The 15,448-nt window shown below is 33.3% G+C and overlaps 1 protein-coding gene across 1 annotated transcript in view; it reads left to right on the forward strand.

The window, feature by feature from the left end:
• Positions 1–15,448, forward strand: part of LOC129975227 (uncharacterized) — a 57,766-nt gene that overhangs the window by 34,376 nt on the left and 7,942 nt on the right. The window contains exons 7-9 of the mRNA XM_056088260.1: positions 5,463–5,609; positions 9,419–9,534; positions 14,347–14,709. Of these exons, the coding sequence (XP_055944235.1) occupies positions 5,463–5,609; positions 9,419–9,534; positions 14,347–14,709 (626 nt within the window). The remainder of the gene's footprint in view (positions 1–5,462; positions 5,610–9,418; positions 9,535–14,346; positions 14,710–15,448) is intronic.

A 15,448-nucleotide genomic window follows, 5' to 3' on the forward strand; every position in this document is an offset into this window, starting at 1 on the left:
AACCCCTTGGCTATCATTCATATACCAAGATAATTCAGGACTGGTAACATTTAAGTACCCGAAAATATTTCTGCAAAATGTAATATAGATCAGCAACCCCTTGGCTATAATTCATATACCAAGATAATTCAGGACTGGTAACATTTAAGTACCCAAAAATATTTCTGCAAAATGTAATATAGATCAGCAACCCCTTGGCTATCATTCATATACCAAGATAATTCAGGACTGGTAACATTTAAGTACCCGAAAATATTTCTGCAAAATGTAATATAGATCAGCAACCCCTTGGCTATCATTCATATACCAAGATAATTCAGGACTGGTAACATTTAAGTACCCGAAAATATTTCTGCAAAATATAATATAGATCAGCAACCCCTTGGCTATAATTCATATATCAAGATAATTCAGGACTGGTAACATTTAAGTACCCGAAAATATTTCTGCAAAATGTAATATAGATCAGCAACCCCTTGGCTATCATTCATATACCAAGATAATTCAGGACTGGTAACATTTAAGTACCCGAAAATATTTCTGCAAAATGTAATATAGATCAGCAACCCCTTGGCTATCATTCATATACCAAGATAATTCAGGACTGGTAACATTTAAGTACCCGAAAATACTTCTGTGAAATGTAGTATAAGGCAGCAACCCCATGGTCTATAATTCATAAACTGCCACTGTTTGAGAAAACCCCATGGCCATTCTAATCGTGATCCAATAGTTAATATCTAATCCATTAGAGATAAGCATGTACTTCCAACTGCGAAGATGCAATAAATATTGTAAATAATTATATGTATCAATAATTGCATTTCTATAAAATGGCTCTGTTTCAATCTTTATACAGTAGTCCAGTACTATCAGTCATATTCATTAAGAAAGAAAGATTCATCAGTCAAAGCACACAAAGTTTCACTGCATTAAGTGTTGATTAATCTAAAATTATGAAACCCAGAGTTGCATAACTCGGTCACTTTGAGTGCTTGAAAGCTGTCTTTTTTTCCAAATGCTAATATACCGAGAATATTTTACTGGATGTGATTAATAGGCAGTATAAAAATATAGACATTATATTTTTTTCAGATATATCTTTACTAACTCAAACGACACAAAAAATAATTTTTTAGAACGTTTAAAATAATTTATTAATGGAAGTATTTGCCTATTTTTAATATTGCCGCATTGAAGAAAGAGGGTTGAATCTCCATGGTCGAGTGGTCATGGCACTGGTCTCATGATCGAGAGACCTGGGTTCGAATCCCGCCAGAGACAATGCGATTAATAGTATATGTAAATACTTAATACCTCGATTTTATGTTTTCTTTTATTTCATGTTCCGGAAGATACTGGACATTTCTTTAGTTTACCAGACAAGTGTTCTGGACTTTTCTTACTGTCTCCAGAAGAGTATTCTGGAACTTTCTTTGCTTGTATAAAAGCAGAAGATTTGTCAGTGACTGTGTTCAGAGTTCAGTTAATAAATGGGTTTAGCTCTACCTCTTGTGTGTTCCATTCAGTTCTATACTATAGCATCTACGTGACAATATTTTGGAAATTAGCTATCAAACCTTGTTTGTAATGGGCATCCTGACTATAAGAAATCTTAAAAATATATACATATTAATAAATTATAAATTCTAGAATTCTTCCGAAAGTAAGGTCAATGGACGGGAGAGTTATTCACCAAAAAAATTTGTCCAGTTTACTCTAGAATAATGATATATTTTGAACAGTCTTCATGAAAGCAATTTTGTGAATATTAATTTAAATCCGTTATAAATCATTAAAATTTTGAAAGAAATTACAGTAAAGATTTTAAAAACTCTTGTACAAAATAAGACTTTAGTGCCATGAAAAAAAGAATACGTATGTATCTGCTTGTTAGAGTCTGCTTTGAAAACTTAAATGGCCTGAAGTGTTCCCTGAAGAACGTTTTCTTCTCATCTTTTCTGTTGGGCATGTTTTAGCTTCCGGTAATTCAAAGTATTCAGCTTAATGCAAGCAACAGAACAGTCCTAATTTGGGTTGTTTGTCACAAATTGAAAAATGTTCGTCCTGAGTTCCAATTAAATGTCCGGAATTGCTTCATGTATTACTAATAAAACAATAATCCATTTTCGAAAAATAACTGAATTCAGTATTTAAAATTTTCATTTCTATATATGAAATTATAACATCATCCTTTTTCTATATGTGATATGTGGTCATTCTATTATGACTAATGTGGATGAATCATTTTAAAGGAAAAACAGTTAAAAACTATTTTTATTGAACTATTAACTATTATTTGCTAAACTTAATTGCAAACTATTTGTTTATACTGTATCTTTTTATGCTTTTTTAAAATTATTTCAAAATCAATTGTTTTATTGTTTTCCGAAATTTTTAAACGTAGTTGTGAGTTATATTTCTGTATTATAACCTAGCATTGACGAGTTGGTGTTTGTGACGTAAGAACTGCGTGATATCAGACGAGTCTATTTTGACAATTTAGGAAGCAAACTTGAATCAACGCTTGCCAAGGCTGGCTTTCACTCCTTCGTAACACAAAATTATATAAATAATCGGAAATTGGGGGGGGGGGGGGTTAAAGATACCGAAATCGATAAAAAAATTTTTAGTACAACACTGTTATTTCTCTGCAACTCGTCCTCCAATTCAAACTTTTCTCCTTTTCAAATAATGAATGATTCCTTTGTCTACTGAAGTCAAAAGGCAGTTGCCAATGCGTCAGAAAAACGCTATACCCAAACCCGATCCTCACAATCATCACATATTAATTTATCCGGGAAGGGGGGGGTGGATTATGTATTACAAATTAAATATCCGTATAAAGTTAGTCATTTAATCCTTTTTCACTTCTTATTCATAACAAACTTGCTGTTGACACCTATGTATTCATGAGAATCTTTTTCTCTTGTTTTATTAAGCGTCAGTATGGTAATCAGATATTATCTTTACTTAATTCGTTCATATCATAATGGGAAGAACTTAATTATTTTTTTGTAAGGGACATATTCACTAAATGATTCGAAAAGGATAGATACACATCAAGCTTCATAATAGAAGATTGATAAAATATTACAAGCAAAACCACTCCGAATTTGAACGTGATGGAAAACGAGAGAAAAACACAAAATTAACACAGAAGTAATAAATTCACTTATATTTTTCAATTTATGAGTGAACCGTTGGAATCCAAATTTAAAAATCTGAAGCGATATGCGATGCTCGAGGATAGAACCTGGGACCTTGTGGGTAGCAGTCCAGTAACTAAACCATTTTACCAAAACAGCTGCTCGGGTAGAAGAGCTGTTACTGGCTTATATGCTATTCACCAGAGTACTCTCCCTCCAGTGAGTCGAAGGTAAGACGAACGATATGGTTGTTGAGTGGTAATGTATTATTAGTAGCTGTTGTCTTAATGGGCCTATACCCAGTTTGAATATCGCCAAGCGTTATGCTGAGCGTTCTGGGGTTGCTGATGCGCCAAGTGTGTCTGACGGCTTTGGGTTGTTGCGTCACGTGAGTCTGACGACTTTGATTGCGGGTAGATGGCGCAACAACAGCTGTATGAAGGTTCATTGTCCGAGGTCACCAATGAAGCGGTAATTGGGATGGACGAGGATAGAACCTGGGACCATGTGATTAGCAGTTCAGTAACTAAACCATTTTACCAAAACAGCTGCTCTGGTAGAAGAGCTGTTACTGGCTTATATGCTATTCACCACAAATCTAATGGCATCTGTTGTCTTGTGAATTCAATTCATCAATTCTTATTATCAATACTTACGAGGTTTGCATTGAGATTCGCCCTACTGAACATTTCTTGAAATAAAAATGACATAATAAACGCAAATTCATCATTTCTGTATATTATACTATTCGAATTGATTGGAACAAACATGTTTTTCTTGCCTGAATTGGTATGTGACTACCAGTGATATCCCTACCCGCCTCAAACCGGTTATATCTGCCTAGAAGTAGTTTTATGGATCGATCATGATTATAATTTATTCGTTTGACTGGTCTTAATGTATCAGTAGTTTAGTTGGGAGCCTTTCAGCGTAGCAACTGGTGGTTATAATTTTGCGTTCCGTGTATCACGAGTTACTTTTGCTTGTGTAAAGAAGATATTACTCCGAGGAAATGTTCTAAAATAGTTGCTCTTAATAAACCCACTTCTATGACTATGAGATATATAGCTACGGCAGTTGGTGTGGGAAAATTAAGAATTTAAAAACATCTCAAGATTCCGGGTCATCGTCACCAAAAGAAGAAAAAAATGTGAGCGCAAACGCAAAACTAGTTCAAGAGCTCTATAAAATTCTAATACGAAATAGCAAAATAAATCCAATAAATACAAGCAGAGACCTTCGAAGAGATTTATTAAATTATGGTGTTGAAGTGAGTTCCTCAACTGTACGAAAAAGGCTTCTGGAAGTTGGCCGTAAGGAAAACAAGATTGAGGAATAAAACAATTTCTAACTCAGAAAATGATGAAAAATAATTTAGTCTTCGTCCCTGGACTGTTAATGACTAGAAGAAGGTGATTTTCATTGATGAAATATATTTATTTGTGCAGGGATATAAACCAAGTGTAGTTAGACGAAGTGAAGACGAAACTCTACGACCAGATCATATCCAACAGACTATAAAACACCTTTTTAAACAGATGTTTTGGCGGTTTTTTCGTAACAAAGGGTACTGGAAGTTTAGTTTCTCTTAAAGGCATGATGCATTCTGTCAAATACATAGAAATATTACGCAGTAGGATTGTTCCATTCATGGAAACATTTGACGTTCGTTGTCACACTTCGAAATTGGTCCAAACTTTTATGCGAGAAAATAAATAGAAGTCCTTGATTGGCCTGGTAATTCACCTGACCTAAATTATATCGAGAACTTATGGCATATTCTCAAGAATCGTTTAGCTAAGGCGATTTGCAACACAATAGAACAAAAGATAAAAAGTGCTATACAAGGGTGATCCCTCGGTGATTAAATCAAATACATGTGCGCTACACTAGTGGAGTCAATGCCAAGATGTGTTGAAGAGGTCATTTCTGCTAAGGGAGGATATAGTTCGTACTAATATAGAGATTTATCAGTCTACTTAAAATATGTAATGATTAAAAACTAAGGTTTAGAAAAAAAATCGTTTTTTTTTTTTTGTTTTTTTTTTTGTTTTTTTCTATTTCTCCAAATTAATTCGAGCAGTATAGTAATTTCTGTGTTACTTTCACCTTTCATTTGTCCGATCACTCTCAACAATTTGTATATAATCTAAGTTTCCACTTCCGTCCCTTTCATCAGTAGGAACTTGCTCACTTTTGTGCTTCTACCATTTTTTAAAGTTTGTTTCAACTTTTGAAGCACATGGTATTTCTTCATTTTAAAAGTGTACTTTGGAATTCATGATTTATGTGCCAACATTTTTGTTTTCTCAGGTACTGTTATGGTGACGAAATGTCCCTGTGTTCATCCAGCAGATGTTCGTAAATTTACTGCTGTGGACATTCCGGAACTTCATCACATTGTCGATTGCATTGTTTTTCCACAGAAAGGTCAGCGGCCTCATCCCGATGAGATGGCAGGTAATGTTGAAAATTGATTTAAAATGTTAGTTAAGAGCTAGGGATGCCACGTGCTGCCCCGTGTAGACTAGACTATAACCAATTTCACTGCTCAAACCCATATTACTAATTTTCCTCCTTTTTTTTTTTTTTTTTTTTTTTTTTTGCATGCACTTTCTAATTTTTGCACTCAACACTGAAATTTTGTTCAACACGTTTGTATATCTAAAAGGTAATTTAATGAAAAATGTAATAACTTGTTGCTTATGGTTCAGCGATTTTAAGCCGAGTTTTAGTGTCTCTTGTTTCAGTTGCGCCATCTATTATCAAGGGTGCATCTTAGCTACTCATGCGCCACAGCCCTTTTCATTGGACGGACTTCATTCATATATTTCATTAACTCTTCCACGAACGTAATTTTGACCTGAATCAAAGAACGATCACCTCTGATCTAGTACCCACAGCGGTATTGTCTCGATTAGAAAGACTTTGTAGCTACGACAGATTTATACGTGCACCAGTCACCATATACACGGAGAATCTTCTGCCGGCAGGATTCAGACTCACAACCGAAGGGATGGAAATCCAACACCTTACCAACCAGGCTATCGTGGCCTTAATATAATTACTTAACAAGTATAATTCGTTCCTTAATCTTACTCCTAATACGAAACAATCGTTAAGCAAAACAATTATTTTTTCTATTGGCATCAATGTAAAATAGGACAATGTATCCCATTCCGAAAAAAAGTACTCAAATAAATTTAAGATGGAATCATGCATGCTTTTTTGTAAGAAAGGTATCTAAAGTCATTTGTTTTTGACTACGTTTTATAAGTGAAGGAAAAGGAGACGCGGCATAATCATTAAATGAATTTGTAGTACAAACAGTTACTGCATTATTAGGGTGATGCTTCTCAACGTATGATGCGATAATTTTTCACACTTTTAGCATCGTCATTATTTTAATGAACGGGTTGTCGGTCTGTTAAAACTATTATTTCTATCTCTCCTGGTCAATTCTCCCCCTTAGCTTATTGCTGTGACACAAAATGCGAATCTAAAAGTTCACAGGTAGTTCTGGCTACAGTCTTCGACAGCTCATTAATGTCGTTGTTATCTACCTTTAGCTTCACCCTCTTGGCCATGTTACAATCTTAGCGATTGTAGCTCTACAGGTGCTTCCTCAAACCTTTCGTAGTCTCGTTCGACAACTCTATTCGATCATAGCTTCGAACTGTACCAGAGCTGTAGCTACAGGGATCCTTTCCAAGCAAGAGCTGAACACCTACTCTTACAGAGCAATCCAGCATGTAACGTCACGTTGTCTTTTTGCCACTCGTTCTACAAAACATTGCTGATTAATCGAGTCATTTTCTTCTATTTTGTTTTATTCTTTAAGTAAATCACTTCTTATGCGACTGGTGATCATTGTTTCGGGCCTTCCTTACTTCTGCTTTCGTTTCGCTAAGTTCTGTCCGCACCTGCTTGTAAATAAATTGCCTTCCCGGGATGAATATGAATTTAAAAATGTCAAATATCTCTTCAATGTCTTCAAACCTGCCTTCTGCAATTAAGAATTATATGCTTTCATATATCTATGTAATGATATTTTAAACTCTTAATTTAATCCAAATGAATTTCCAAAGCTTTATTTTAATTTAGCCCATAGTAATTTCATTCTCTTATTTCGTGATCCAATTCCACTTTTTCTGTCTAATTAATTCTACAGACGCTGTAGAATTGCTGAATCGGCTAAAAGCCGTTCCCATACTCCGAGTGCAGAGACAAAATACCGCTGACTTGACAAATTCTTCTAAGAGTTCCCTGTGTTTCCCTTGCTTTTTGATTGACATGCCATGGAAATCTCTATTGAAAAATCACAGTATATAAAACAGGGATAATTTGTTTTTACCTCTTTTTACGCCACTTCTTGACTAATCTGTTGCTGTGAGCGGACGTGCTTTGTCTGCGCCTCTTGTAATAAATTATGCTTTTCCGGGATGGATTAAAGCGAAATTTAAAACTTCCATCAGTCTTTTAGTGTCTTCGAAACTGCATTCTGCTTCAAACAAGATAATGCTTATATATATATATATATATATATATATATATATATATATATATATATATATATATATATATATATATATTATTATTATATATCCATTCCGGGAGGCATGATTTATTTACAAGAGGCGTAGACAAGGCACAACCGTTCACAGCGCCATGCAAGAGCAGATTAGCGTAACAGAGGGAGAAATTAAGTATCCCTGGTCTTATATACTGTGAGATTCTGATAGGGATTTCTTACACGTTGACCACAGGTAAGGGAATCATAGACATCTTTTAAAAGAATTTGTCTAGTCAGCGGTATTTTATCCCTTCACTCGCAGTGTGGGAACTTGTCGGCTGCTAGCCGATTCAGCAATTTTAGAACTCGTGTTGAATTAATTAAATTAGAAAAAGTGGAATGAGATCAGAAAATAAGAGAACATTTTAGAAAGAAGCTGAAATGGGCTAAATTAAACTGAAAGTCAGGAAATTAATTAAATTTAAATTACATTTTAAAAAAGCATTACGTGTGTGTGTGTGTGTGTGTGTGTGTGTGTGTGTGTGTGTGTGTGTGTGTGTGTGTGTGTGTGTGTGTGTGTGTGTGTGTGTGTGTGTGTGTGTGTGTAATGATATTTTAAACTCTTAATTTAATCCAAATTCATTTCCAAAACTTTACCTTAATTTAGCCCATAGTAAAATACTCTCTTATTTCCTGATTTCATTCCACGTATGAAGCTGTGTAAAAATTACTGCGCAATCAGTCTACTATCAAGTGAAAGTGATCCCTTCGGAGCCCTTGTCAAAGGTTAACACTTGTATTCAGTTGCCACGTTTCCGAAAATCCCATGTTATATAAGACTAGTGATCATTTGTTTCGTTCCCTTTTCTTACTTCTGCTTTTGTTTCGCTCTGTTGTGGACATGCCTTGTCCGCGCCTGCTTGTAAATAAATTGCTTTCCTGGAATGGATATTAAAATTAATTTTAGATTGTAAATTGTCTCTTCAGTGTCTTCGAACCTGCATTCTGCTTCACAAAAAATACGCTTATATATATATATATATATATATATATATATATATATATATATATATATATATATATATATATATATATATATATATATATATATATATATATGAGCAGTTTCGTGGCCGAAGACAGAGAAAACACTTTTGAATTTTAAACTTCAAGCAAGAAGCGACGAGGTACGTCAATGTACAGCGCCACACAAGAGCGAAAAAGACATAAATATTTATCCCCGATATTTATATACTATGAGGTTCTGATAAGGATTTCTTTGCACGTGTCGATTTAGGTAAGGGGAAAATAGGTATCTTTTGAAAGAATTTATTTAGATCGACAGATTTTTATCCCTTCAGCGTGTAAAAATCAGATTTAAGCATTTTTATAGAGTTTGTGGCGCATTAATTAAATAAAAGATGTGGAATTGGATGAGGAAATATGGGGACATTTCAGAATTAAATTATTAATATTGGTAAATTAAGATAAAACTTTGGAAACTGATTAGGATTCAATTTATATATATATATATATATATATATAAAAATTCAATTATATATATATATATATATATATATATATATATATATATATATATATATATATATATATATATATATATATATATATATATATTGCATTACTGCTATTAAATTCGAATAAAACAGTTTGCTTTTTTCGAATTAAAAAAAATTCAGAAAAGAAATATTCAGATAAAAATAAGTCTTTGTAAAAATACCTGTTATTATTTTAGGTTCCGATTTGGATGGTGATGAATATGCCGTCATCTGGATGAAGGAGCTTTTCTTCGAATCCAAAAATGCTGATGCTCCAAATTATCCTAAACCGCTGGAAAAAGACTTCAGAAATGTAATATTTCGTATTAATCTAATGAATTGCTGATTAGCTTACAAATAATGATACTTTTTAACCCTTTGATGCCTAAATCGCCCCAAACCACCCCGATCGCCAAACCCTGATTCGGACATTTTTGGGTGCATAGCTGAGAGTGGAATAAAATTGGAGATAAAGTGCCCATTTGAAAAACAGATTCCATTTAGTTTTCATACTCGAAAAATTGCCCTAGATTTTTGAAGCACTAGAATTTGTACACTATTTCGGGTTCACAGTGTTAAGGAATCTTTAACCTGTGATTTTCGCAGACGTTTAGAGAGCATGTTTGATTTGTCGGTTTCAAAAAGAAACCCCCAGCTCGTCTTTCTTATTAGATAATTATTGTTATCTTCTTTATTATCTACTAGCTCGAAATTGAATTAATATTAAGGAGCTAAATGAGATATTTACTTACTATTTATTGTTGGATTCAGAAAACTTCGTGCTTTTGCGCATGCATTCGGAGACGTTTATTTTATTTAAAAAAGGGGTGGACGGAAAGATGATAGGAGATGTTTGCATTTATCAATAGGATAAAGTCAGATTATTCGTGGAATTAGGAGACGCGGTTGACGAAGGGCAAGCGTCGAAAACTGGTGGTGTAATATCTTGATTCAGAACAATCAAATAAGAGAGTAGCATAATAAAACAATTCTTTAATTTACAGCCTGATATATGTACAAAAAAAAACAATTTGTTCTCGTCTAGGTTAATATTATTTATAAAATTCACACAACAGTTGAAAGTTTAATCATTAAATAGTTCCTCGGTCAAATCGGAGAATAGATACCAAAAGACGCTAAAAGGTTGTTAGCTGAAACAGCTACACCAGGGCTGCTCCATTAATCCACTGATTTTTATAGGAGGGATCTTAACACAGAAACCCGAATCACATGAAGCTTATCACAAATCAGTAACATCTTCTTTGAACACCGACGTCTCTCCGAATTCTCCTTCGACACCTCTCACTGCTCACCTCTCTTCTCTCAAAAATACAGCATGTTATTTCCGTCAGATCTCTGCCTCTGATTTTCTTATTGGTGAACTTCAGTTCCTTATCACCTAATAGCTGCTCAGAAATGCTTCTTTAATGGTATCTCAGTCGATCGTGGGAATGTCTATTAATGATCCATCTTTGTAGCTGACCCCTCGAACACATGTCAATTATAATCAATTCACCATTAACACCGTCTGACATCCACATGAGCTCGACATTTAATAACAACGATTGGTGATTAATCGTTTCTTGAAGAGTTGAAGAAACCCTTCATAAAGGAAAAATAAATTTAACTTCTGGATAGTTTGACATTCCTCTCCCTTGAAGACATGGTGGATATATTTGAAACGATGAGACACCCATTTGTGGCCCTTCATCTTGATACAACAAATGACCAGACACAATGACTCTACTAGTAAAAGGATCTACATCTGGTGGTTCGTTGGCACTTACCTAAGAGTGGGAAAACAGGTGACGTTACATCTGGTCGGAAGGCTAATTACCATGTGAGGGAAACATTACAATGGTCTCCAGATCCTGAAACAAAAAAAGTTGTCTCCCTAAATTGATTTGTGATGTGCGTGGAATTAAATCTGCCATTTTTTTTTTTTTCAATTTCTTTCTAAACCATATTGGTAAAGTTGTTTAAATTCTTTGCGGTTATGAGTTATTGCGTTTGCATGCGTGAGATAGGTAATACAGACCGACAGACGTGCAATTATTTTTCGAATCTAGTTCAAAATTATATAAGTGTCTATATTTTAGATGCTGAAGCTCGCATCAAATTTTATCTACTGTTTTTGCTGGTTATTGAGCTCGCTTGCACTCGAACAGCCATACAGACAAACTTCCCGTAGATGGATTTCGTACAAAATTGGATAAAAAATCTACGTCTTTGGCCGTATTTCCATATGTCAAATTTCAAAGACTAACACAGTTCCAAAATTGTGTTTTTTGACTCTGGGTTATCTATACTTATATAAAGCTCAGTGCGTGTGTGTGTGTGTATTGGCGCTCTACAGGCCAGACCGTTTGACCTATAGCTACCAAATTTGGTATATGTATACCTTGGAGGTTGGGAATGTGCACCTGGGGTCCCTTTTTTAAAATTTTTAATTAGAATTTTAATTATTAATTAAAAACTAACTTTCCCGTCATTTTCCCCACCGCCAAATGAGTAAGGCTTCAGTTTTTTCTCCCATGCTAATGAGGCTAGGTTTAAAAATTTTCGGCCGATTATTTCAAACGATTCTATTTATTTTTTTTTACTGTTTGATGCATTTAAAATTAAATATTTTTAATTAATCGACCTTTCAGATTCATTCTGAAGTACTTTTGAATTAAAATAAAACAGAATAAAGGAAATTAAAAATGTCTAATTTGCGTTGCGTTACCCCAACTGGCGTATGAAAATTCACGCATTTGCGTTACCAACTGGCGTAGAAAATTCACGCATGCGTTTTGTGTTCTGATTGTTAACAACTATTATCAACGATTGCGAACTTAATTTAAATTATTTTTAGTTAGTTGTATGCTTTTGTAATTAAATTGTATTTATGTTAGTTATATATTTTTTGTATATGCTTATAATTTTAAGTACATCGTTTTTTAAGTAGTTTTTTTTAACCGGTTTTCGACCGATTAGTTTAAACATTTCTGTTTATTTTCTTAGTGTTTGATGCATTTAAAATCAAACATAGTTTATTAATCTATCTGCTCATGATGAATCTGAGAAAATTTTGTTGACAAACTCTTGAGATATTACATAAATTAAGAAAGACATTCTTTAGTGCCCATAAGGTTTAAACGCTCAGCGACTCTGTTTTCAGTAATCTTATTATAAAAAGAATGCTTTGTTTCAGTCAAAAATATTATTGCATTAATTGCAGATTAATCCTTTCCACTTTAATTTAAAGCCTAAATTCTAGGGGAGCTAATAGAAAATTAGAAAGATGCATATTACATTATGACTGAAGGCCTTTATAATATTATGAGTGAATTATATGATAATCAAAATTTGAAGCTTTAAAATATTTTGATGAAGAAGCTATTAAAATAGGAATTTCATAAAATATTTAATTATTAAAATTTTAACGAACATTAAGATTGGCGAACCGGCTGGTCGCCAAAGGCGGCTAGTCTGAAGTATGGAGATTAAAAAAAATCTCGAATTCCAATTTTTTGTCAACTCTAATGCTTTTTCTATACTTCGTATACGAGAAAGTATAAATATAGTGGAAATTGTGATACTGAGATATAGTTTTGATGACCAATCCGAGAACTTAATAAACTATATGTATTTAATTATGTATTTCGTCTTTTCAAAAGACGTTTTTAATACAACACTATTCTGTACATATCTATTGCATTGAGTAATTTTTAATCAAGAGATGATTGTTTTAATGGAGATTTTTGTTTTGTTGAAGAGATTTTTTTTTAATCTATCAATTCAAAACATCAAGTTTCATTATCAAAACATTAAATTTAAGTTCGTTTCTGTAAAAATTTATTACCACTTGATGTAGTTTTTGTTTGGAGTTTTTTGAAGACTCAAAAATGTGTAGGCAGGAAATAAAAGGTATGGGTCGTATGAAGCATAGTTTTATTCGAGGATTTTTAGGAGGACATTTATTTCATTCGAGGATTCCTGACTGTTGAGGCAAAAGAAATTTCTTTCCTTTCAGATACCAATCAAATAAAATTATGCAAAGGTCAATTAAAAATTTTCTCATAGCTCATGGCCCGTCGTGCGCTTTACCAAGGGGCACTGTGGATAGCTTTGTGCTTGGGGCTTCCACGGATAAAAAAATACTTGCACAACTGTTTTGTTCAAAAAATTTTAAAAATACAAAAAATATCGAGTTTGGGATAGTAAAAAATGTAAGACTTGTCCACTAGCTAATAAAGAACAAATTAAAAACGAAATTTCTGTACTTGGATTAATAAATTTGGAAATAATTTTACTTGTTATTGTATAATTATCTTTAATTTTGTTATACTAATTTTATCTCCCAAACCTCAATTTCCTGGGATTTTCGGGTCACGAGAGGTCAGTTTGTTGGACGAAAGTCAGACCCCTCACAGAAAAAAATCCCTGGTTTGAATCCTTGCCTGAGGGTGACCCTTGAGGAAGTCTTCAGGCCGGATTCATTATATCATTCTTTTTGATTCTTTGGCTGTAAACGTAATATTTATTTCTAATAATTAATCTAATTTGGTTATATATATATATATAACTCTCTTTCCAAAGCAGTTAAAATCGGATTTTCTCAAAAAAAATCTGATTTCTAGGTAAAGTTTTGGAACTCGAATGATTTTGAAATGGGGGATAAAACCATTGTTTTTCTAAATATCGACGCATGCGTAATCTGATTGTCAAGTTATTGTTTCAAACCGGTATAAACTGGTTTTTCAAAAAAAATTTTAATGATTTTCCTCTGTAAAAATGTAAAATAAAGATGTTTCAAGAATGAGTATCTGTCGTAAAATGATCTTCCGCTCTAACCTTAGCGCCTTTTATTCTGCCGGACTAAACCACGTAACTTCAAAAAAATTATGTTCTCATATGATAACTTGAAGTTTGCGATAGCAGATTTCATTTTTTTTTAATTTGCTCTTATATATATTCTACTTTATGTGTGTTTGAATTTTTTTAATGGGAATCAATCTCATGATATCATCACGCTATTAAAAATGCAACTGTCCAGTGCATCTCTCATGTAAATTTTGCGTTATTGCAAATTCAGTTTTTATTTAATTTGCTTAAACTGGGATTTTTTTTCCCATTACAGGTGAAAAATTTTCTAAAGGATTCTAATCCTCAAGAAATCGCGAACTTTTTTGTAAAGTATGTAGAAAACGATGCTATCGGAAAGATTGCCTACGCCCACCTTGCATTTGCAGACAAACATTCTATTGCTCATCCTACTTGTTTAAAGATTGCCAAAAAACATTCTTTTGCTGTTGACTTCGCAAAAACTGGATATTTTGAAAGATTGAATGAGCATGAAATTCCGGATTTATTTCCTGACTTCATGGACAAGTTTTGGCAGAAGAAATACAAATCGAAAAAAGCTTTGGGGAAAATGTTTCGAATTTGCAAAGACTTTGAAAGCGAGAATGAAGAATATTCACTTAGGTATTCTGATATCCAGGCAAGTATCTCTCATTTCATTCTTTGTATAATGAACATTATAGTAAAATAATAAGAAGAAATTATCAAAAAATGATTGAAAAAAATTACCACCTAAATAAACTAAAAAAAAAAGAAGTTATTTTCATGATTATTTGTAAGCACTAGTCGCTTTCGATGATCAGTTATTCACATATGGTCTCTTATTTAAAATAACATTCGAAATTAAACTACCATAGCCTCAGCCGTTGACCATTTACTGATTTCGCCATATTTCTTTCGGATGAAATGACTACTACTAACCTTCATGTTAATTTCATGCCAAATGAGTCAAACCCTTTTGTATTCTGTATGTTCTACTTCTGTATACTGTACATTCTATGTGGGAATAAACTCTAACCTCTCAGAAAAACCTTCACCAATCATAACCACTAAATGAAACATCTAATGAATCGATTTCGCAATTTTTATTTTGCATGGGAGCTCACAATCTCTAAATACATTATATGCATATGCGATATTGCAAACTTTTACTCGTTTGCAATATCGTAAAGTCGTTTGCAATATCTCTTCAACATTTTTAAGAGATATTGCAAAATGAAACTTGGACATAGAGCTCTAACCTCAACAACTGGACCGATTTCGGCCAGTTCTTAGTTTGCATAGGAGCTAGCTCAAAACCTCTTTATGCATTATCAAAAGCCGTATATTCCCTCCAACATTTTGAAGAGTTATTGCAAAATGAAACTCTGCAAAAATCC

The sequence above is a fragment of the Argiope bruennichi genome, chromosome 1 (assembly GCF_947563725.1).
Source record: "Argiope bruennichi chromosome 1, qqArgBrue1.1, whole genome shotgun sequence".
Classification (NCBI taxonomy): Eukaryota; Metazoa; Arthropoda; class Arachnida; order Araneae; family Araneidae; genus Argiope; species Argiope bruennichi.